We start from the raw sequence: 23,360 nt of genomic DNA on the forward strand, positions 1-23,360 counted from the left end.
ATCTCATCTCTTTTATTTGCTATGTGTCTAACCATGGACAATACTACAAGATTTCCCTATGCTTCGTATTCATGGATAAAAACATCACTTGGCTCACAGTCCTGTGATAATTGCTTGGTATAATGTAGGTAAAGTCACGAGGACTCTCATATACTGAGTAAGCGTACCAGGGATTGAAGTTAGATTCACTCAACCACTGAGCCACTTCCCCAGCCCTATGTTGTATTTTATTTAGAGACAGGGTCTCACTGAGTTGCTTAGCACCTTGATTTTTCAGAGTCTGGCTTTGAACTCACAATCCTCCAGCCTCGGCCTCCTGAGCCGCTGGGATTAAAGGTGTGAGCCACAGAACCTGGCTTCAAAAATTTTAAACTATACATGTACATGAATATATGTGCACATATATTACACAAGTATAAATTCATCATTTAATTCAACACAGATTCACAAAGTGTCAATGATGAGGCAGACATTATTTTAAGCATATGAGAACATAGTTGTAAATAAGATAGATAATACCCTTCCCTATTGGAAGGCATATATTTGTGGGGAAGGATACATATTATACATAAGCAATTCAACTGTTTTCCTAGATTGTTAAGCTAGGTGGAATATTTTTGTGTCTCTTTAAAATACATTAGCACTTAGTCTCTGATGCAGTAGTAGTATGAGTTCGAAAACAAACTTGTGCACTGTTGGTGGAGATACAGATTGGTGTAACCAGTATAAAAAAAAAAAATACAGAGGTTCCTCAAAAAAGGAACTCTCATGACCACAGCAATTCTTGTTCTTAGCATCCACCCAAAGGATATGAGATTCACAAAACTTAAGGAAATCTGAACTCTTGTGTTCATTGCAGTATTATTCACAACAGCCAAGAGATGGAAACAATTAAGTATGCACATCAACATAAGTGGATGAAAGGACCTCCTGCCATGTGCTGTAGTATCCCAAACCTGGAAGGCATCGTGCCAATCGAAACTAGCCAGGCAGAGAAAGGGAAAAGGTATATTATCTCATTTAGGAGAAAAATGTCGAAGGCAGAAAACCAAACAGTAGTTATTTGGGGTGGAGGGAGGGGAGAAGGAAGGAGATGGGGAGATGTAGATCAAAGGACACAACATAGTAGATATGTAGAGATGTACAATATGAAGACTTCGTATTTGACACACACACAGGTAATTATGTAAGATGATAGTCATATCAATTTGTTTCACTGTAGTCATCATTTTTGTTTTATGTATCTCATAATATCACATTGTATAACAAATATACAGTGAAATTTATGAAAAAAGAAAAGTATTTGACTTCATGATAATTGATCCCTAAATCCCTTAGTATATGTTTCCTAGGAATAAAATTCTCCTATACAACCTGAATACTATATTGTGTCCTAAAAATGTAATTACATATATACACAATGGAATATTACTCAGCAATTAAAGAAAATAAAATCATGGTATTTGCAGGTAAATGAATGCAGTTGGAGAAGATAATGGTAAGTAAAGTTATTCAATCCCCCAAAACAAATGGTGAATGTTCTCTCTGATATAAGCTAACTGACTCATAGTGGGGTAGGGAGAGGGAGCATGGGAGGAATAAATTAACTCTATATAGGGCAGAGGGGTGGGAGGGGAAGGAGGGGGCAGAGGGTTACCAATGAAGGTGGAATGTGATGGACATAATTATCCAAAGTTCACATACGAAGACATGAATTGGTGTGAACATACTTTATATAAAACAGAGATATGAAAAATTGTGCTGTATATGTGTAATAAGAATTGTAATGCATTCTGCTGTCATGTATTTAAAAAATAAAAGCAATTAAAAAGTTAAATGGGAAAAAAGACTATAAAATGAAAAATGAACATCAAAACTGTAGTTACATACTAATATACTACATAGTTTCTATTAAAATGCCCTCCATTGTTCCCAAATACATATATATGTATATATTAGCAAAAAAATAAATTAATATGTAATTAATTTATTATATATTATATATATACATATATACACACACACATATGTATATTAATTTATAATATACATATGTGTGTGTGTATATATATGTTTTTGTATATATATATATATATGTTTTTGTATATATATATATATTTCACTTGTATATTTGGCTACTTTGTCTCTTTTTCCCAGAAAAGTAATTATTTTTTTCTCAAGCAATTCAAGTTTATTTGTAGATTTTAGTAATAATGTTGGTAAATTAAGAAATTATAAGCACAATTTGCTCAAATGAAAGCATTTTTAATAAACTTCTCAACGATTTTTTTAGAATCAATTATATATTTTTTCATTGGTGATGATTCTATTATCTAATTTGAATTTATAAATATCCAAAGGAAGTTTTAAAGAGTAATTATAATTAACCCTTTCTAAAAGAAAAGCATTTATAACAGTACATAATAGAGTAACAATTCAAACTCAACTATTTTTCTTTTTAATTGGAGCATAAAGCTGAGACAATTCTTTGTACCAGGTTAACATGTGACTTTTTGGTTTTAAAGGTGAATGTACATATCAAACATAGAAATTCACCACTAAAACTTTGTCATTACCTCCCAGAATACCTTGACATTATTCCTCCATTTCATAATTGACAAATTCCCACTACTGGTCACCTGGCCAACACCTTTCATTTCTGGAACTTAACACTTAGTAAATTATGGACACAGAAACATTGTTATGACAATTACTTTGTTTCTTAAGATTCCTATAATTTAGACTCTTCGATCAGTTCCCACCCTGTTAGCTAGTTTGATTTTGTATTTGTTGGTCTTTTATCGCTTAATCTGTTTTTAAAGTCTGTATTAGTGACTTTATAAAATGTCTCATATCCTGGAAATTTTTTGTTGTTTTGGTTCCCCGCCCCGACAAGTTCATGTTAACATTTTTAGCAAGAGCCCAACATAGGTGAAGTAATTTACTTATTAATTTTCTATTGTCCCAGATAAGGAGGTATATACTATCGGTTTACTCCATTTTTTGCTAATGCTAACACCACTTTAACCACTTTGATCACATGGTGACAGTGGTGTTATGGACTGAGTTTTTGTATAGTCCCTCCCAGATGTGTAGGCTAAAACCCTAACTGTCACTATGAGATGGGGCCTTGGGCAGGTGGTCAGGACATGAGGGTGGAGCTCTCATGAATGTATTAGTGCCCTCGGAGGAGACCTTGGAGAACTTTCTTTCTCCTTTCCACCAGAGGAGGACACAGCAGGAGGACCCCCATCTGTGAGCCAGAGTATGCTCAAATAATATGTATGAGGCACAGATAGGAATCAATTGACGTGAGGCTATTACTTCTACATTAAAAAAAAATGGTTTTGTTTTTTTTTTTCCTCATTTGGGTTTATCCTGTGATGAGACAGAAGTCTTGACTATAGTGACTCCATGTTGTTTAGTAACTCCATTTTGTAAAACAGCCATGTCAACTAGAAAGGTCACGACTGGGACAAGTTCTTTTTCTTTTGGTTGTGAAAATCCTCAAGAACACAGAACTATCTAACTGGGCTCTGTTTCTGTAACTGGGATGACTGGGCTGATTGTGATTGGCTAAGCTTCCCGCCACCTGACTGCAATCTCCCGCTTCTGTAACCTGGCTTGCTTGCATTAGCTAAACCCCCAAACATTCCTTTTGTGGTTTTCAAGCTTAAAAGGAGCACCCTTACAATTGTTCGGGGCTGATCCAGAACAGACTTCTTATGTTCCCGGTCAGTCGCCGAGGGTGTGCTTCAATAAAGGCTTGATTCGATTACATGTGAGTGGTCTGGAAGTCAATTTATGAAACCCCAGGACGTTGCTTTAACTATAATGATCCACATACTCTCAGAGATCCAACAGCCAGAGACCTGCTCCTAGCTGTTAGTTTTTCCCTTATAGAGAGAACCTACTGCTTACTTCACTTTGCTTAAATCTCAGCTGTAGGACAATGTTTACTCTTTGCTCTCTGTGACACTTCCCTTTTCTTCTCCACAATGGGAAGAAGTTTTTCACTTCTCTGAGAAGTTCCAGAAAGTTTTGTGAAACAGCTGGTGATGACCTTCCCGTCTTCTCTGAGGTTGTTGAATCCTGGAGAAGATGGCCAGGCTATGTTTACAGGCAGACCTCCCATTCTCCCAACCGCAATTTACCCACAAGACATTATGAAAAACGAAACTTCTTGCAAAACAATGCATTTGTTTTCTTCTTTCTTTCAAGCATTTAGGACTTTTCAAATTCTTTCCTAAGAATGCATAGAAAGTGGAAGGGAAGAGGAAAACAAATGGAGGAAGGAAAAGGAGACGAGGTTTAGTAGCTACTTTGGAGTTTTGCAAAACTCCAAAGAATAATAAGAAGAATATTCCACTAAAAAGATTATGGCAAGTGCTTCAATGGAAATCAATAGAAATAGAAATAGAAACAGAAATCAGTAGAAAAGAGTTCCTACTGTAGGCCTAGAAGAGTGACCTGGAATAGAGGAGCTGATGATGATAACTAGGAAAAGGGAAGAGATCCTCAAAATGGAAACCAATCCCAGCAGCTTGGGCAGGTGACTGAGGCAGGAGGATGGCGAGCTCAAAGCCAGCTTTGGCAAAAACAAGGTGCTAAGCAACTCAGTGAAACCCTGTCTCTAAATAAAATACTAAATTGGGCTGGGGATGTGTAAAAAAACAAAGAAAAAATTCAAAAAGATTCCTGTGGTTTTGAAGAAGCAAGTTTGAAAGGTAGATGATAAAAGCTGAGATGCAGAAGGGACCTGGGAGACAGGATCTAGGTAGAAAACCAGCAAACAAAATAGGCAAGTGGTCATGTTGGGTCCAAAAGTTAGGACCTTCTTACTTTCCAAGTAGAGATCCTTAGCCCAAGAAAGGCCAGGGTGGGAAAGAACAACCCATGGACCAACAGGAATAAGGCGTATTATTTTTGGAGCCTGTGTACAGAGTTGTATGAAGAGTTAAATGATCAGTAAAATTAGTCCTAACTCCCTCATTGCCACATATAAACATCTGCTCTTGGGCTTTGCCGCAGGAACATGGGTGGCTCCCAGCTAAGTCAAACGGGATCTAGTAGCAAGAAATTAACTTGAGTGCCATCTGCTGGACGTGGAATAGGAAGTGCCAGCCTTCATTCCTCCTGAAGTTTCTCACTTAACAACATATGGACCAAACTGCCTTTGCAAGAACTCAGGGAGGAGGCAAAGGGGCGAGCGCCCAGGTGGAGAGTGCAGCCAGGAAGAGACCCATCGAGGTGGGTGGTGAAGTTCATGGCACTTTTACCAATCCTCGCCTCTTTGTCACCCTGGCACCCAACTCCAAACATTTACATCAGAAGGGCAAGATGAGTGGACCACGAGTCCAGCATTCTGCATTCTGGGGGTGTCGTCTGGGGGCCTGTTTTCTGTCTCACCTGACTCCAAGCGCTGACATGAACTGGCACAATTTGGGTACCGTGGTAGGGTACCAAGAATACAGGTGAGCACCCTGGTTTTAGTTCTAGAGAGATTGTAGCACCTCAGCCAGACACCAGCAGGAGAAAGAGAAAACACGCCCAGAGAATAAGCCGGCAAATCTCTTTAACTGGACAATTACATCCAATCCCAGGGTTGAACACCCCGGCCTCAAGGTTTTGAGGGTCTCTGGAATCTCTAGCTATGCTGATTGCTGAAGTCTTCCTCTTATATGATATGATTGGCCAATCTGTAATGACTGGAAAAGTTTTTTTGTTTTTTTAAAAATACGTAAATCTCAGCAAAAGAGCACCAAGCATATAGAGGAACAGAAAAACATCTATTTCAAAGGAATAAAATAAATCTTCAGAAATCAACCCTAAAAAAACAGATGTCTCGAGTGAAAGGAAGCCTGGTGGAGCAGAGGAAGGAAAGGGGAGCAGGGAGGGAGGCCAGGAGGGGAAAGCGGAGCATCATGAACCCAAATCGGTTTTCATGCAAGTGTGAGTTTGTCGGGATGAACCCAACTACTGTGTGTAACCATAGAGCTCTGATAAAAATACACTCATTAGAAAAATAAGAAAAAATACCCAAAGGTCTATAAATTATATGACTTTGTAAAGATGTTTGCATACTTGTAGGTTTTTTTTTTTCACGGTCTTCACAAAAGCCAAGAGGTGGAATGACCCAAGCATCTGTTGAAGGGTAAAAAAAAGAAAATGTGGCATGTACGTGAAAGAAAGAAATGCTACGATATAGACGAAACTCAAGGGCATCGTGCTCAGTGAAGCAAGTCAGTTGCCAAAAACATGAAAATGAATGCCGTGATCACAAGAGGTGTCTCAAGTCATCCTAGAGGTCACAGGAAGCAGAAAGTAGTTGACAGGGTCAGGGAGAAAGGGAAAAAGAGCCTGTAGTTTGTTCAATGGCGACAAAGGTTTTGTTTCAGTAGAGAAAAAGCCCTAGAGATCTGCTGTGCCACGATTCGACTATAACGAATACTACCAAACTCCACACTTGAAACGGTTAAGATGGTGAATTAACGTGAGTTTTTAATCGTAACTAAAAGTTTGAAAAGCCAAAATCAAGAAATTGTTTTAAAGAAAACAGTATCCTGATTCTTACATACCCACCGATACACAGAAGTCATAGAAAACCCTTCTGCTCCTAGATTGATGGTTATCAACGTGGGGTGAAGGGATTTTGCTCCTCCTCTGTTGGAGGACCTTTGGCAATGTTTGGTGACATTCCTGGGTGGCATACCTGAGGTGGAATTGCTGCTGGCATCTAGAGAGTAGCGGACAGGATATCTGCTAAACAATCTATTGGAGCACAGAACAGTCCCCTAAAATAAGGAATTATGTAGCCAATGCGTGATTCTTAGGAGCCTCTTTTGAGAACCCTGTCCTAGATTGTTAATCAGCAGGTGTTCTCATTATATCAGTCTTTCCCCTCCTGATTAGGTTGGTGGGGTTCAGACTCTGTAAACAACTGATAATATAAACACTGGATGGAACTCAGCTGAGACACTAGAGAGAGGAGCCTTGTTCAGAGGTTGATGAAGCCCAAAAAGAAAAAAATAAACAGAAGAGGGTGAGGGAAGGGGAGGGGGAGGGATATTAAGAGGGGGAGGGGGAGGGAGATGGGGAGGGGTGGGGGAGGGGACAGAGGGGGAGGCGGGTGGGACGAAGAAGTGGGACAGATAAGAAGGGAAGGCAGTACATGGACCCCTTTGGGCCACTCTGCAGGATTCTGTGCTGAGCACATTACATGTGTTTGAATCCTTCAAACTTCTCTTAAGTTTTCTTTTAAATTTATGATAAAGAGGAAACAGTCGCAAGAGGGAGGTTTTGCTAGGGTGGGCAGATTCAACTGGTTTATTGATGAATTTCCTGGAAGGGAAGTGGCTGTGGTTGTCCCTTAAGAGGCCCACCCCCTTCTTAGTCAAGCTCAGGAGGAAAGCTGCACCCCACTAACCCACTGGATTGTTCCACAGCAATAAGGGGGCAGGATGTGATGGGGAAATGACAGCAGGCACCTGAGGAAGTGGAAGGGGCACCAGGAGACCAGGGGGGTGAGGGTGGACAGGAGGGTGAGGGTGGAGGCTGTTCTTCCCCCTGCCGCAGACTTCTGGGAGAATCCATCCTCTCTCTCAGACCCATCTCCAGATGAACAGTTATCAACGTGGGGTGAAGGCATTTTGCTCCTCCTCTGTTGGAGGACCTTTGGCATACCTGAGGGGGGATTGCTGCTGGCATCGAGAGAGTAGCGGACAGGGAATCTGCTCAACAATCTCCTGGAGCACAGAGCAGTCCCCTACCACAAGGAATTATCTAGCCAGTGACCTCTTGTCCTTCTGGCCCCGAAGGCAAAGACAACCTTCTAAATGGGGTTCCTTCATGCAGAGCCCACTGCTCCCTGGGGACAGCGGTGGCTCATGCTGTGTTCCTGAGTTCCTTCTGGCAGCACCCCCCCCACCCCAAGGAAAGCAGGAAGGAAGCTGTGGCAGCTGTGTCTGCAGCTGGCTTGGGTTCCCCTGCCCAGTGCCTCAAAGTCAGCTCCAGAGAAGAGCCCCCTGCAGGGCGGCAGGGACCTCTGTCCTCAGGAGACCACTCCACTCTAAGCATGTGTTTGCTGAGCGGGTTCAGGTCTTCCTGCATCTTCCCCATCGGTACCTCTTCCAGTTTCACTACTTCTATTGAAATCCCCAACCTTTCCTGAAGTAGAGAAAGTGGCCAGGGGAGGAAGGGGGCTTTAGAATAGGCAGCAAGTAGGCAACAAGACCTGAAAGTCTGCTTCCAGTTGTGGAATTGGAAAAAGAAAAAAAAAATATATATATATATATATAAACAAATATATAAATACAAATATGTATATATTTAGACAGCAAAATAACAAAAATATTTTTCTATGTTCTATTGTTACTATTTGTGGCCATAAGTTATTGAATGTGCCTTGAAAGCTACGTAGGCATTATTACTATTATTATTATGGTTAACTACATGATATAAAATACTTTATTATTTATCATCTTTCTATTACTAGTAATATTATTATTAGAACTGGCGACATATTATTGAACGCTGCTTAGAAGCAGTATAGGCCTTTCATAAATATTCTATGTCATCTCTGTAACAATCTTCTAGGATTGTTTTCTCACAGTTTATGTAACAGGGGTCCACTTCACGCTTTGAATGTAACCCTTGCTGCTCTGCCACTATGGCTTCTTTTAAAAGTGACATACTTCTTTTTTCTTTTCTCTTGTTCCTCTGCCCCTCCCTAACCATGGAGAGAACAAGGTGAAATTTATTCTTGTCTTAGCCCAAGTTATCTGAGCTTTGGTTCACAGACCACAGGAATGAAAGAATCCAAACTTTGGGGCTGGCGCTTGAAGATGTATCTCTTAAGGCTACAAATGAATGATATTCCCTGACGGGGCACATCTGTAGCCTTTGAATCTCCTCTATAAAAGGTTACTGTTCCCCCAGGCAGTTAGAATCTCAGCCTCTTGGGTGGGATGTGCACTATGAAGTCTCCTTTGCTAGTAAAGCAATAAAACTTCTTTTTCCTTTTTCTCAAAATCTTGTCCTTCTTATTGGATCAGCATCAGGGACAAGGACCCAACTTTTGGTATGGTATGGATTAGAAAAATGCAACTTCAGGAACATAGACCTGTCTAACAGTGTGGAGCTAGTAAGTATTCAAGGGGCAATTCACACAGAAAGCTCTGTGACGCCTACAGACTCCCAACGTTGGTAATTCAATTAGTGATTTTTCTGAAGTTACTAGAAGTTCACAAGTCAGAAAGTGCAGACACGGTTCACAAATCTCCGCGCTGCAAGCATCACATCCTGTGCAGCTGTAAACGCTGGGCTCAGGAAGGGCTGGTGACTTTCAGAAGGCGACAAGTAGGAACTGTTGAACAGACTTGGAGAACCCGGAGTTACCACGTCCTGGGGGTTTCTGAGAGTCAGCTGGGACCACGGCACTGGTCCACGGGCACAGGTAGGCAATGCAGGAAGACTCTTCTCAACCCAGCGCTCTTGCTGTGGCATTATGGGCACAGGGGATTTTAACTCTTTCTGCTATTTTCTGACTGCATGATCTTGGTGAGGCACTTAGCTGAGGTCACATGATAAATGGAAACTGAACATTTTTCTCTTCAAATGCCATTAGGCCATTGGCAACTTGTGAAACCCATGGGCAAAGAATGGCATAAAGGTAGAAGGCTGAATCCTAATAAATCATGATGGGCAAGGTAGATTGGGGTTGAAATTCATCACCTAGCCAGCGATGCAGTTGTTGTTGGTAGGACTAGGGGAAAGGGAGATGGCTACATAGTGAATGCTTTCTGTGAACATTTGCTTCTGAACATGGGGGACCTCTCTCATTCATGCTCAGGCCTTCCTTGATGTGTTGATTCTGTACAATCAGTGTCAAACTCGACAGGAAAACCCTTAGGAAACCGAGGCTTTGCGTTTTCTCTGCTCAGTACTATCAGTTTCTTTCCCTAAAAAAAAGGGGGAGGGGGGTCCAAATCTGGACAAAGGGGCAAGTCCTCTCCTATAGTTTTGGGAGACAGAACCTGGGAGTCCAGTGCTTGCAAGAGCTGCCTTGTTCTCTCTTCCAGTGTCGGCAGCACCATCATGATTTCACAACCTGTGCCCGGTGCAAATGTGGCTGTGCTCACATCAAATGGCATCAACTTTCCCCAAACAGAGAATACAAGACCCACCCATAGTAACCTGGACAACTTGAAGAAACGTCTAAAGGCAGAGGTCAAAGTCATTGGGGTAAAGCCCAGGAAGGACACATGGGAGTTGGGTGGTGGGTGGTGGAAAGAGACTGAGGGTCTTGCTACCAGAGATCCATTGTGAGTGTGGAGATCCACATTTTGCCCGAGGAGGCATGACAGCTGATCTGCAGAGCAGTGCAAGTCACGCGGAGAGCTGTTTAAACCTTCCCCAGGACTTCCTCACAAGATTAAATCTGTGTTTTTCTTAGTTGGAAAACCAGGAGTTGAAATTTGATTGCTTCACTTATTGTTTTTTTTTTTTTTGTATTTCTGAAGTGCAGTGTTTTTTAATATTTCTTTTATGAAACCTATTATAAAGAATTACACATTTTATGTTTTTTTTCACCAATTACATGCTTAATAATCATTCTGACTTTTTGATTTAATTTTTTTTAGTTGTTGATGGACCTTTATTTTATTTATTTCTATGTGGTCCCGAGAATCAAGCCCAGTGCCTCACACATGCTAGGCAAGCACTGTTCCATGATTTTTTTTTGCCTTTGTTTATTTATTTATTTTTGCATTACAATTATTAATATACCATTTATACAATAATATATCATATCTCTGATTATATATAAGGTAGGTTAACACCAAATTCATATCTTCATACATGTATTTTATATAATGATGAGGGTCTTTTCTCTCACTGCAAATTACAATAAAAACACACTTTCTTCCTTTCTCTCTCTCTCTCTCTCTTTTTTTTTTTTTTTTGTACCGGGGATTGAACTCAGGGGCACTCGACTATTGAGCCATCCCCCCAGCCCTATTGTGTATTTTATTTAGATACAGGGTCTTACTGAGTTGCTTAGCACCTTGCTTTTGCTGAGGCTGGCTTTGAACTCAGGATCCTCCTGTCTCAGCCTCCCCAGCTGCTTGGATTACAGGTTTGCATGACTGTGCCCGGCTTCTCTGTTTCTTTTAAGAACCGGGATGATATTTACATTTGCTCCTCTCTCTCCTCTCCTCCATGATTTATTAAAGAAACAGTGGGATGAAGGGATGTTGGGGAGGGAGCTATCCAGACCTGGGAGGAAACCAGGCAATCCATGTTTCTAGAGTTGTCTCTGCACTAGCCTTATCTGAAGCAAGGTGCTGCTTCTGACCAGGTTTCAGACCCAGTGGGACCAATCGCCTAACCTCAGAGATACATTCCTGTGGGTTCCCGTGAGAATCCTGTGACAGAAGGTTTGAAAAGCTTCCTGGTAAATGTCAATAGAACTGTGAGTCTCTGAGGTGAAGATGGGACTCAGGGAGGCAACCTACCTCTTAAAACATAGGTTCCGGAACCCCAGGATAGGACCCAAGACACCACAGAGCTGTCCAGAGATCCAGGCTCCGTGGTGTGGCCATCGGGGGTCTGGAGATGTGAGACGGGGCTTCCACATTTTCAGTGCTCCTGTGAGAGCAAGGATTTTTAGATGTCCCCTGTTCCCCCAAGAGGCAGAAGGAAAGTTAGTAGCTATGGACTCCAACAGCTCAGCACCTGCCATGAGCTGCCAGTAAAGGCCCTAAACAGACCAGGGCTCGGGAGGCAGAAGTGCCCTCTGGTAGAACGGCACCCCCTTCCCAAAAGAATTTTCGGATTTCTCACTCCAGAGCTTTTGCCGCATCAGTGAAGATGTGCGGGTAGCACAAGTGGAAGTGGATTTGTCTTCACCGAGGCTGGCTTAACCTTCGACCTCCTTTCCTTTTCCAACAGACGATCCAGATCATGTGTGGTGTGATGGTGTTGAGCCTGGGGATCATTTTGGCATCTGCTCCCTTCTCTCAGCATTTTACCTGGGTGTACTCCGCCCTGTTAAAATCTGGTTATCCATTCATAGGAGGCTTGCTTGTAAGTAGAGTTCCGCAGGAGGGAGGGTGGGGAGGAAGGGGTGAGGCCATACCCAGGGACCGTACTCCTCTCCACTGGCCACCATACTTCTGTCCATCAGGAGCAAGGAGCGCTCAGTGGTTACAACCTATTCTCCTTTGTGTGTAGTCCAGGGGGAGCATCAGTATGCAGGAGGGCAGCAGTGGCTTTATTGGGGGTCAATTTCTTCTCTGGTTTAGATAAACATTTCTTTTAAAGGTCGCCTTATTTTCCACCATACTGTCCTAAGCTATGTTGAGATTGGTGACATCTTTCCAGGGTTAGAGGGGGAAAAATCATGAAGTATGATAGAGGTGGGAGAGGGCTTTCCATATAGGACAGTGAGCACCAATGAAAGAGGCCACCCGCTCCCAGGAAAAAGCACTGAGAGGCTTGTGGGCATTAGAGAGGAAGGGACACTCCCAGCTCATTGCTTCCACGGGGTGGGGGGGGCAGGGGAGGAGGACGGAGTGTGTAATCTATGCAGAGGTCTATGCTTTCCAGATGGACCTGGAAACTTCTCTGTAACAGCACCACATCTGCGGTGTTGGGAGGAATGAATGGTTCTTTTCTCAGAAGGTGACTTTCTTCCAGATGGATGTGGGTTTGCCCTTCTCACAGCGAAGGTTTTCTTTCCGATAGTTTCTTCCCACGGCCCGGGATCTATCACTCCCCTCTCCTGCCTTCATTTCTTTTATGTATCCAAAACTCCACCTTTTTCTTTGTCGGGTTCTTCTTCTTCTTCTCCTTCTCCTTCTCCTTCTCCTTCTCCTTCTCCTCCTCTTCTTCTCCTTCTCCTTCTCCTCCTTCTCCTTCTCCTTCTCCTCCTTCTCCTTCTCCTTCTCCTTCTTCTTCTTCCTTTCTCCTCCTCCTCCTCCTCCTCCTCTTCTTCTTCTCCTTCTCCTTCTCCTTCTCCTTCTCCTTCTCCTTCTTCTTCTTCCTTTCTTCTCCTCCTCCTCCTCCTCCTCCTCTTCTTCTTCTTCTTCTTCTTCTTCTTCTTCTTCTTCTTCTTCTTCTTCTTCTTCTCCTTCTCCTTCTCCTTCTTCTTCTTCCTTTCTTCTCCTCCTCCTCCTCCTCCTCCTCCCCTTCCCCTTCTTCTCCTCCTCCTCCTCTTCCTCCTCCTCCTCCTCCTCTTCCTCCTCCTCCTCCTCCTCCTCTCCTTCTCCTTCTCCTTCTTTTAACTGAAATCAACATTTTATTTGGATTCCACCAGTGTTTCCCAAGTGCCCTTCTTCCAAGTTCCATTCAAGGATGTGGCATTGCATTTGGTGAGTCTGTCTCCTGAGGTTCTTGGAGGCTTCCTCAGACTTTCCTTGCCCTTGATGGGTTGATCCTAGTTTTGAGAAGCTCCTCCACCCCAGACAGGAATTTTGCACAATGCTCCTAAATTTGAATTTGTCTGATACTCTTCTCACATGTTTAGATCAGGGTAATGAACTTCTAGAAGGTGACAGAAGTGACATACCATTCCCATTAGGTCACATGAAGAGTGCACACCACCAAGATTATGTGACCAGTGAAGTTAACCTTGATCATGGGGCCGAGGTAGTGTTTTCTGGATTCCTCCAATGCCTCATCCCTTCTTTCTCTTCTCTTTTCTTTAGAAGCCTGTCGCTAACCACAGTCCATATGTGAAGAAGCAGAGGCAACTAGTTCCTTTACGTTTTTTAAGTCTTGGCGTTTATCTACCTAGGCAAACGACTGGAACCCCAGAGGTTCTTTCATTTTGTTTCCCTCTCTCCACCACCACCATTTTAAAAACGTCTTTCTGTGCGTTTCCTTAAATCTCTTACATCACAAAGACTCCAGAGAATGGAAATGATTTCTTCATTTTTTTCTGAACAGTCTCCAAGGTTCCTGACATGTCACCCCATCCTTCCTTTGGTAGTCATTTATCAAGGACATGTTAGAAGGGTGATTTGATGTGATCAAGTAGGATCTGTCCCAGGGATGGAAGCGTGGCTGAACACAGGTGAATCACTGGGATGGCATGATGCAAAGAAGGACAAAAACCATGTGATCATCCCCCATTCTTTTCTTTTTCCTTCTCTAAAGATCATCTATCTCCAAATTTGTCTTCTCTCATTAACACACACACACACACACAAAAAAAAAAAAAACAATAAATGTATTTACTGGCATGCAAGGTCATCCTTTCATTTATGGGGATAGATTCCTGCTCACATCTGCCTTTTCCTGTGCTCTCTGGGCAAAAGGGACAAATCTGCTTTTAGTGTTTCTTTCATCATTGGCCATTTGTTCCCCAGGGTTTTACCCGTGGGAGTTGTTCATCAACACCGATGGTGATGTTGTAGCTTTTTTGTACCTAGAAACTGAAATGACATATTTTTCTTTCTCTCTGAGTAGTTTATCATCTGTGGATCTCTATCAATCGTCACAGAGAAGATGACAAAAGAGGTTTTGGTGAGTGTGAAAACCATAATCCACCACTCAAGGCATGGAGGTGAAATTTAGACCTCTACAGAATCAGTCTCTTTTCAACTTTGAAAAGTTGGAAACTAAGTTTCAGAGTTGTCGGGCTGGTTCGAGATTCTCCCAATTTCTGTCAAAGGCTCGTTCACCCAACCACGGTGCCCTCCTCAATCAGTCTGCCTTCAGGGGAGTGTATCTTATCCTACACTAGTACCCAGGAATCTCTCACACACACACACAAAAAAAACTTCTGCTGATTTATAATGCTGTTTTATAGGTAAAAGGTGTTCAGATTTAGTTTTTCAGTGGTGAGGAAGCTGATAGCATTATAAAAAGGTGGGGTTTTTTTGTGTGGGGGGGGGTGGGTTCACCAATAATCCTATGTGTCAAAACCCTTGAGAAAACCCAGTCAAAAGGCTGCTGTTTGTGTCAGGAATTATCTCTCTTTCATCTCTCTCACCTCAAAGTTGATACTTTTCTTGGATTTGAGTATAAATTTGTGAGTCCAAGAAGCTGTCTTTTGTGTTGGCTAAGAAATCAACTTTACCTACCATTAACTCTTTCTGGGGGAAATATGGACCGGAAGTTGCAGGAAGAAGAAAGCAGGATAATAGGGAGAAACATTCGTGATCTGCAAAAGATTCACCTAGTCCTGGCTCAATCCCTCCAGGGGTTGGTGTGTGGCATCATGTGAATGCCATATAATGCAATTGCTCAGAAACTCAATTTGGAGGCTCCGACTCAGTCTCCCCAAAGCAGCCAGGAGATCAGTGCTGTCTAACAGATCTTTCTGTGATCATGGGAATCCACTAGGTCTATGCTGTCGACCACGGTAGCCACAGGTGACTGCTGATAAGTTGACATGTGGCTAATGCAGCTGTGCAGCTTAGTTTGAAATTTCATTTACTCTTACTTTAAATATAAGTAGGTCATGTGGCTAGTGACAGTCATATTGAATCATAGTATAGGAGTAATGTCTCCAGACTTTCAAGAGGAAATGCGTGGGACTCTTACCCTAAAGAACCAACCTGCAGTGAGGAGCAAGCAACGCAAGGACACAGGAGGTGGGCTTGGGGTGGTGTGAGGCTAATGCTTATAAGAAGCACTTAGCCTGCAGTGAATTTTCATCTTGTCACACATTCTATTAGCCCCTTTGAGGTTGAAGAAGGATGTTAGCCCAGGACAAATCTAGGTTATTCTTCAACATATATATTCTAGAGGCCGAGGCAGGAGGATTGCAATTTCAGGATAGTCCTTGGCAATGGAATGAAACCCTGTCTCAAAATTAAAAGGGCTGGGGTTCAACTCAGTGAGGGAGCATCCCTGAGTTTGATCCTTAGTATTACAAAAAAAAAAAAATGAAATTGAAAAGAAATGTACTCTAGACACCAGGACTGTGACAGTCAATCAGGAAGTCCAGGAGTATGCACTGCAGTTGTTACACTGGGAAATCGGGGACCCCCTGAAAATCGATTGTGCGTGCGTGGTCTGTATGATCTACATGTAAGAAGAGTGGGCTACATGGAATTCAATAACACTCAGTGCAAGGCTGTTGGCATGCCCTGAAACTTCCCTACCTAGAGTCACAACTTTCAGCACGGTATGAGCTCAGTTCTCTTCTTCTGTGAGTTGGAGAATAAAGGAAGCCACTTCTGAGATCAGCTTATTTATTCTTCCTACATCTTGAATGTAAAGATGAGACCCAGTGTGTGTGGGGGGAAAGGAGGACCCGAGGATTCAAGGACACGGACAGGTCAGGGCAAGCCTCTACCGTGACCTCAGTGTCCAACGTCCAGTGCAGGCCTTCCTCTTCTACCTCACCTGGGGCCTGTGTCTAGACCTCTGCCTGCAGCCATCCATAGGTGGCTCCGGCCTTGACCAACCACACGCCTGTCCAGGCTTCAAGGCCTGCCTGCGACTGGGAACCACATCGCACGGCTCAGGGTTGGCTGGGTGCGCTGTTGCAGGCGGTGTGCAAGGAGTAGTGAACTGCTCGCCAGCTCTCCTGCGTGGCTGATGCTTCCATGGTGGGTGGGGCGGGTTCTGAGTGTTATTAGTCCACTTGCTGTTACTAAAGCACACACCTGAGATAAATCATCATCAACAACAACAACAAAACAGAGGAATGGGACGTTTTGGTTCATGGTTCTGGAGGTTTCGGTGTATGGCTGGGTGAATCCATTGCTTTTGGGCGTCAGGTAAGGCAGCCCTTCATGGTGGTCAGCAAGTGGTAGAGAAAGCCGTTCACCTCATGGCAGCTGAGAAGGAAAGGGAGAAAGAGGAAGCACCAGCACCCCAATATCCCCTTCAAGGGGCCCTCATCTGATGACCTCAGACCCAGCCCCCACTAGTACCACCTTTTAAAGTTCCCACCCCCTTGCAACAGTGCCAAGTTGGAGACTAAGCTTTGCACGTGTCGGGCTTTGGGAGACACTGAACATGCAGACTGCACTTGAATCCGTTGAGGGATATGGAAACAATATCTGGAGCCCTCATACCTCTGCTTTTGGCCCCACAGTCTTAAGGCTTTTGCAGACAGTCTCATGGGCTGTCGGCGCAGGGCAAATCTTTTAGAGGGGAATATTCCCTGCCCCACCACCGAGGTCGTCTCTGGGGTTGGGGGAGATTTCCTTTACTCATTTAGTGAGCTACGATTTACCTTCCAGGTTCAGAGATGTTTTTCCCAGGCACTAGCGGGGGGCAAGCGGAAATAAGCGATTAATCCTAGACCTCCCAAGGGGGACAAATGAAGTAAATGATTGCAGTACTCTGGCAAAAAGATGGAAGAAACATCTGTTGCTCGCGAGGGTGAACTTTACTCAGCCTTTCTCTTTCAGGTTAACAGCAGCCTGATCACAAACATTCTGAGTGCTCTGTGTGCCCTGGTGGGCTTCTTTATCATCGCTGTCAATCTAGCTGCTTTGGGTCCTGCCGCAGAGGAGTGCGTGTTGAAGCAACAGGCTAAGCCAACCTCTTTTTTTGGGTATTACTATCCCCATAATGGAGAGAACTACAGAGGCTGCTACCCATCCAAGGCCAGTCTAGCTGTAAGTATTTCTCAATGGGGTGCTCTGATTCTATGAGTTTTTTAAAAAGCCCTTCTTTCCTCTTTTGAAAGACTCTGTATTCTCTCTGGTTTGGGGGGAAACGAGGGATGGTCAAGACTAGATGGGAGATTAAAAGGTTACATGCTAATAGGGAGGAGTTGAAGAGTACGTGTCCCATAGGTTGGTGATGAAAAACTAGACCTTGTCACCGGGAGAGATTCTTACTAATCAAACAAATCAACTTTTGAGGTGCAAAGTAGGAATTTGTCTAGCCAAGAACTTGGTACCTGGGAGAGGTGACTTACAAAAGGCAAACAGAAGAGAGAACAGGTAACCAGGACAGGCCAGAGAGGAGACCTGTGTGGCCTATGTGTACGACAAGGGTTAAAATGGTCTGATCGATACCAGGCTCAGCCCGGAAAAATACAATAAGAAGCAAGGGGTCTGAAGAGCAGGGCTTTTCCTCCTTTCCAAGATCGTCGTGATGAGAGACACTGATTCTGTAAGTTGGCAAATCATCGCCGTTCTCGTTATGACTTAGATTGGACTCAGTAAATTGGGAGATAAGAAATCTTAGGAGATGAGGAAGGTTAACTGATAATCATTCTAAGGGAACTCTGTCTTATTGAGTGAACTAAAGCAATTAAGTTTGACTAACAAAAAATATTATGTCCTAAGTGGGACAGCAACATCCTGAGAGAAAAGTAGGCAACATGACAAAAAAAAAAAGAGGCTGCGGAATGCTCATTGTGCTGAGATGAGAGTCGTCTAAGACACAGGTGGAGGAAGGACAGATAGGAGGATCTGGTGGAACGGCGTCTGCGCCTTGCTCCTTAAGGAGCGGACCGCAGGTGCTTCTCTCCTGGTTAGTGACATGACAGTGAGAAAAAAGTACATGCAATTGAAATGGATAGAAATTGGCATAAATTAACAACAGCACAGCTAAGCTAATCTTGGGGAAAATTCTGGAGTGCTGAGGAAGGAACTGAGTAGTGGATAAAGTATAAATTCATGATGGGATAATTTTACATTGTAAGTAAGAGAGACTGAGTCGAGCTTGTTGGCTAGGACGGTGTCAGGTACGGCACGTCTCTCTCTCCTTATGTGTAATTGAGCTAGAAGACACCCCATCACGTTCTCTCCCTTACTATCAAGTGACCTGCCTGAAGGATACCTTGCCCCTGGACCACCTTTTGGAGATGGCTTGTGTTACTTTGCTGCCTTGATGGTTATCTTCTAATTCTTGTCATCACCCAAAAAAGACTAAGGGAAAACATCCACATTTTTCAGGTATTTAGAAGGGTTAGTCAGTACTACATTTTACAAAGAACTTGCACAGTCCAAAACCTCATTGATCCTAGCAAACCTCTGAGAAAGAAATTGTGCACACTTGGTAAAGAAGGAAACAGAAGCTAGAGAAGCGAAGAGGATGGTCTAGGCTCATACCAAGCAGGACAGGTGAGGCTGGAGTGGGAGCTGTAGGTTCTCAGGCCAGGGAACAGTTTTGCCACTCTGCTCTCTCAATGAGTGAACAGTGCAATTAACCTGCGTCCCCGAAGGTAAGAATCCAGGTGTAAGGGGTGGGGGGCCGACTTAGCGACTCTGCATCTCCCCTCTTCATCTAGAGGGAGTTCATGAACAGAGAGGTTGAATCAGGCCATTGCTGGGCTTGGGAGGAGCCCGTGGTGTCCTTACTTCATGCCCTGATGGCGGAGGTGGTCCTCATGTCTACAGTCACCCCCCCCCCCCCGGGGCATGAGGGCTGCGGTGGACGCAGGCACCATCTCTCTCCTATCTGCTGGGTTTCAGGGAGTCCTGTCTGTGATGCTGATTGGCACCGTGTTGGAGGCCTGCCTGGCTGTGCTCATTTCTGTGCTGTGGTGGCTGCAGGCCCACTCTGATGTCCCTGGGGTGAGTGTGCTGGCGGCCTCATGCCATCGCGCCTGGGGTTTTTCTGGGAAGTGTTGAGCAATGTTCCCAGGAGTCACAGAAGGAGGAAGCCGTCAGGCACAAGAGGCAAGTGCGGGATGGCTTTGCTGGTAATGAGGAAAGGCAGTTGGGGAAAGCAGATGACCAGGACTGGCTGGCAGCTGAGGCTTCCCTGCACTGGAGAGTCCGCCCTGAAAAGTCCCAGGGCTTAGTCCTCCTGGTTTGCAAACAGAACAACCACACCAAGGCTCTGTGAAGCTGAACGCCTGTCCTGGTGCTATGCTCTGTTGGTGGCTTGCTCAGGACACTAGGACCTGGCTGCCGCCCTTGCTAGCAGGAACTCTTCCCACCGTAATGACTGGTCTTTATAACAGTCTTGACTTGGGAAAAGGCACTGAGACCTGGGTTCTGTCTCTGTCTAATTGCCCTCCTTTCCCTTCTCGTCATCTTAATGTTATTTCTCCTTCAAAAGATCTTAAAGAAATACTGTTAAATCAGATTGCATGGGACAGTATTCTGCCACCAGTACAAATTCACAGCTTCATTTAACTGAATTTTTTAAAAAATAATTTATCCAAAATTAATTGTTTTAATTATTTTGCTTATAAATAGTAGAATGCTTGATGGGTGAATAGCAATTATTTGGAGGACTTAATGATGTACTCTATTCATCCTGGAATGGCAAAAGTTCTATGTAAAAGTTTCAAGGGAATGCTATCTCTCTATCTGTACACACATACAAACTTATATACATGTATGTGTACATGTATAATATATGTATATATATTCATGTTCATATTCTCATATATACACATAATATATACATAGTTATATGTATATGTTCAGTTGAATCTGTGTGAAGACTGAAATCTAACATACCCTCTTTTTTCTAGAGTGTGTTATTCCTGCCTCATAGTAACAGGAATAAATTCAGCATGGTCCCAAAGGAGCTTTGTAACCCTGCATATGAGGAAATGATGACTTCTTAAAGAACAAAGAAGAGGAAAATATTCAGCAGAAATTGGTCTTCATGATAATAAATAATAATAGTAATAAACCCATCATAGAACAGAAAAGTTTTGGTTCCCTAAAATGTAGTCTTTTTATGCAATGAGTATTACAAAACTTGCTGAACGTATGTGTCCGCTGATGCTCTCTTGATTTGCCGGACATCGTCGGCTTCAGCAAAAGCACAGGTCTGGAAAACTGCTTAATAGACTGGCCCAAAAGTCCCAGACATTTCCCAGAAAACTAGGTACAATGTTTCAGTGGATCTTAGTGAAGCCCAGGAGACAACTTTTTCCTGCACCCCTTAACAGGAGTTATCTGATTGGTTGTAGATTTGGTCTCTCTTAGAGGTGGCATTAATTGTTCACCTCATGTATTTCACTTGTTAGTGCATGGAGACAAGTTCATGTGATGGCATCTCAGAGACTGTAAGAGTAGTTGGCTTCAAAATAAAGTCTTTGTGTGACTGCACATTTCATTTCAAAAGTCATTGTGTTATTTTTCCTTCAAGGGCCGAGTTAACAATGATCTATACAAACCTAAATGTGAAGCCTGTTTCCCTTTCATCAAATATTCAAACAAATGAAGCACAGGAGTCTAACCGGGAATATTGATCTGTTATTAAGCGACAAACAACTTATATATTTTTTTTCTAATAAAAAGAAACAATTGTTAAATTGTACATATTAGGCCTCTGCACTGGCAAATAAGCATAAACATGCATGTGCACATACACGCACGTGCGCACGCACACACACCCACCCACACACTTTTATTACTTTACCTATTGCAATTTCTATCTCTAAAGTTAGAGGATAAATGATAAATACTTACCTTAGGTTGAATTTGAGTGAACATTCTATGTTTAGCAACACCATGTTGGGGTTCAGAAGGTGTGTCTGATTCCAAGATTACCAAGGTGAATAATATTCCGTTCTTAGCTTCAAGAAATGTATAGTTAAATAAGGAGAGTGGAGGTACAATAAAAATAGGATTATATTGGACAGGATGTTAAATTATATTTATGATATTTGAGCACAGAATGAAGAATACCTTCTTCTGCCTACAAGAATGTAGAAGATGAAAGGGAGAGAGGAGATAAATAATGTGTGTGTGTGTGTGTGTGTGTGTGTGTGTGTGTGTGTGTGTGAGAGACAGACAGAGAGAGAGAGAGAGAGAGAGAGAGAGAGAGAGAGAGAGAGAGAAAACCCTTCTTCCTGGAGAACTTCTCACCCCTCCAACCCTGCCCACCTTGGATGTCAATCACATGGTGCCACCTTCCTGCCTCAGAATCACCTAGAATGCACAGATGATGTATTGATCCACTGTATTGTCACTCTAGCTTCATACCTCACTGCTGGGCACCAATTTTTTTTTCAAATTGGGGGAGAGGAGACATCTCTCCAAGCTCTAAGAATTAAAAGAAACTAAAAGAAAAAGATTATTAGGGAATAAAATGAACAACTTTTTTTTTAAAGAGAGAGTGAGAGAGAGGGGGGGACAGAGAGAGAGAGAATTTTAATATTTATTTATTTTTTCTTAGTTCTCAGCGGACACAGCATCATCTTTGTTGGTATGTGGTGCTGCTGAGGATCGAACCCTGGCTGCATGCACGCTAAGCGAGTGCGCTACCGCTTGAGCCACATCCCCAGCCCCTAAAAATGAACAACTTTATGCCAACAATTTTCACAATTTGATGAAATGGGTGGGTGGGTGGGGGCAGTAGAAATCATAGGAAGACATAAATTAACAAGAGTTATCCAAAAGGATTTAGAAAGCAAACCAAGAATTTAAAAATAATGAATGATTCTGTAACAAGTGAAAAATGGAAATAGTATTAAAAAACCTTCCCTGAAAGTAAAGCTCATATCCAAATAGCTTCACAGGTGAATTAATTTAAATATTCAAAGAAAAACACTTACCCTTTATAAACTTATTCACAACAGAGAGGAAATGGGAACACTCCCAACTTGTTCTATGAGGTTAGTATCCTGGTGTCAAACTTAGACAAAAATACCAGAAGGAAAGAAAGCGAAGGTGAAATATGCTTCCTCACTGGCCTGCTATGTACTTCTGAGGTCACTACAGTCATATGAGATGACATTCTGGTGTTGCCTCTTTTATTATAGTGTCAATCATAACTTGGGCGAAGGACATGCTGTTTGGAATCATGCAATTGTCTTCCCGTAGCCCATCTGATAGCCTATCATTTACAGCTTTCCTATGACTCTAGTAGGCTGTGAATATTTATACCACAAGGAGGTAAATCAGAAAATTTGCTATTTTCCGAGCATGTATGATTCACCTTTCCTTTAATCCATTCTCATAAATCCTCTGGATCCATTACAACATTTTAACTCCTATAGACCATTTTAGTTTCCCAGGTTGCTTTGGTTGGAGCTCCACCTGCTGGCCAGAAGAAGAAAAGCTTACTTCTGTTTTTGCTGAGCCAAACACTGGAAATAAATTTTAGTGGATTTGCTGTATTTGTTTTGCTTGTTTTGTAGTTCTCTTCCCATACATTTTGCTGTATCCTGAGACTGCTTTGATTATGTTCATGTTATTCTGGGATGTTTTTCTATCACTAACTGACTCCAAAGCTTTGCTTCTTTAAGCCAAAGGCACGCAGTTATTACCCTTTATTAGCAGTTTGTTTCCACTTTATTTATCAGAATCATGTTTTTTTTTTAACTTATAGGCAATTCTTAGCAATACTTTTAGCTAAAATTGTTTCTGTGTCTTTGATGCAATGTCTCTTCTGATACATTTACCTCTAACAGTGGTTGATAGGCTTCAGTTTCTAAAGAAGACTCCCAGGACCATTAGGACGGTGTTTACAAA

At 42.7% G+C, this 23,360-nt stretch overlaps 1 protein-coding gene across 2 annotated transcripts; it reads left to right on the forward strand.

Annotated features, from left to right (window-relative positions):
* The first annotated feature begins 9,312 nt into the window (after positions 1 to 9,312).
* Positions 9,313 to 20,990, forward strand: LOC101954463 (membrane-spanning 4-domains subfamily A member 6B). 2 transcript variants are annotated; one of them, XM_005331540.5, is made up of 7 exons: positions 9,313 to 9,454; positions 10,080 to 10,242; positions 11,950 to 12,084; positions 14,470 to 14,526; positions 17,373 to 17,582; positions 19,392 to 19,493; positions 20,405 to 20,990. In XM_005331540.5, the coding sequence occupies exons 2-7, from the start codon at positions 10,096 to 10,098 to the stop codon at positions 20,498 to 20,500; spliced, it is 747 nt and encodes a 248-aa protein (XP_005331597.1). In that variant the 5' UTR covers positions 9,313 to 9,454; positions 10,080 to 10,095; the 3' UTR covers positions 20,501 to 20,990. The 2 variants fall into 2 exon arrangements, with proteins under 2 accessions (XP_005331597.1, XP_040140215.1); XM_040284281.2 differs by having other exon boundaries at positions 10,080 to 10,227.
* Positions 20,991 to 23,360: the final 2,370 nt, after the last annotated feature.

This window comes from Ictidomys tridecemlineatus, chromosome 4 (genome assembly GCF_052094955.1).
Source record: "Ictidomys tridecemlineatus isolate mIctTri1 chromosome 4, mIctTri1.hap1, whole genome shotgun sequence".
Classification (NCBI taxonomy): Eukaryota; Metazoa; Chordata; class Mammalia; order Rodentia; family Sciuridae; genus Ictidomys; species Ictidomys tridecemlineatus.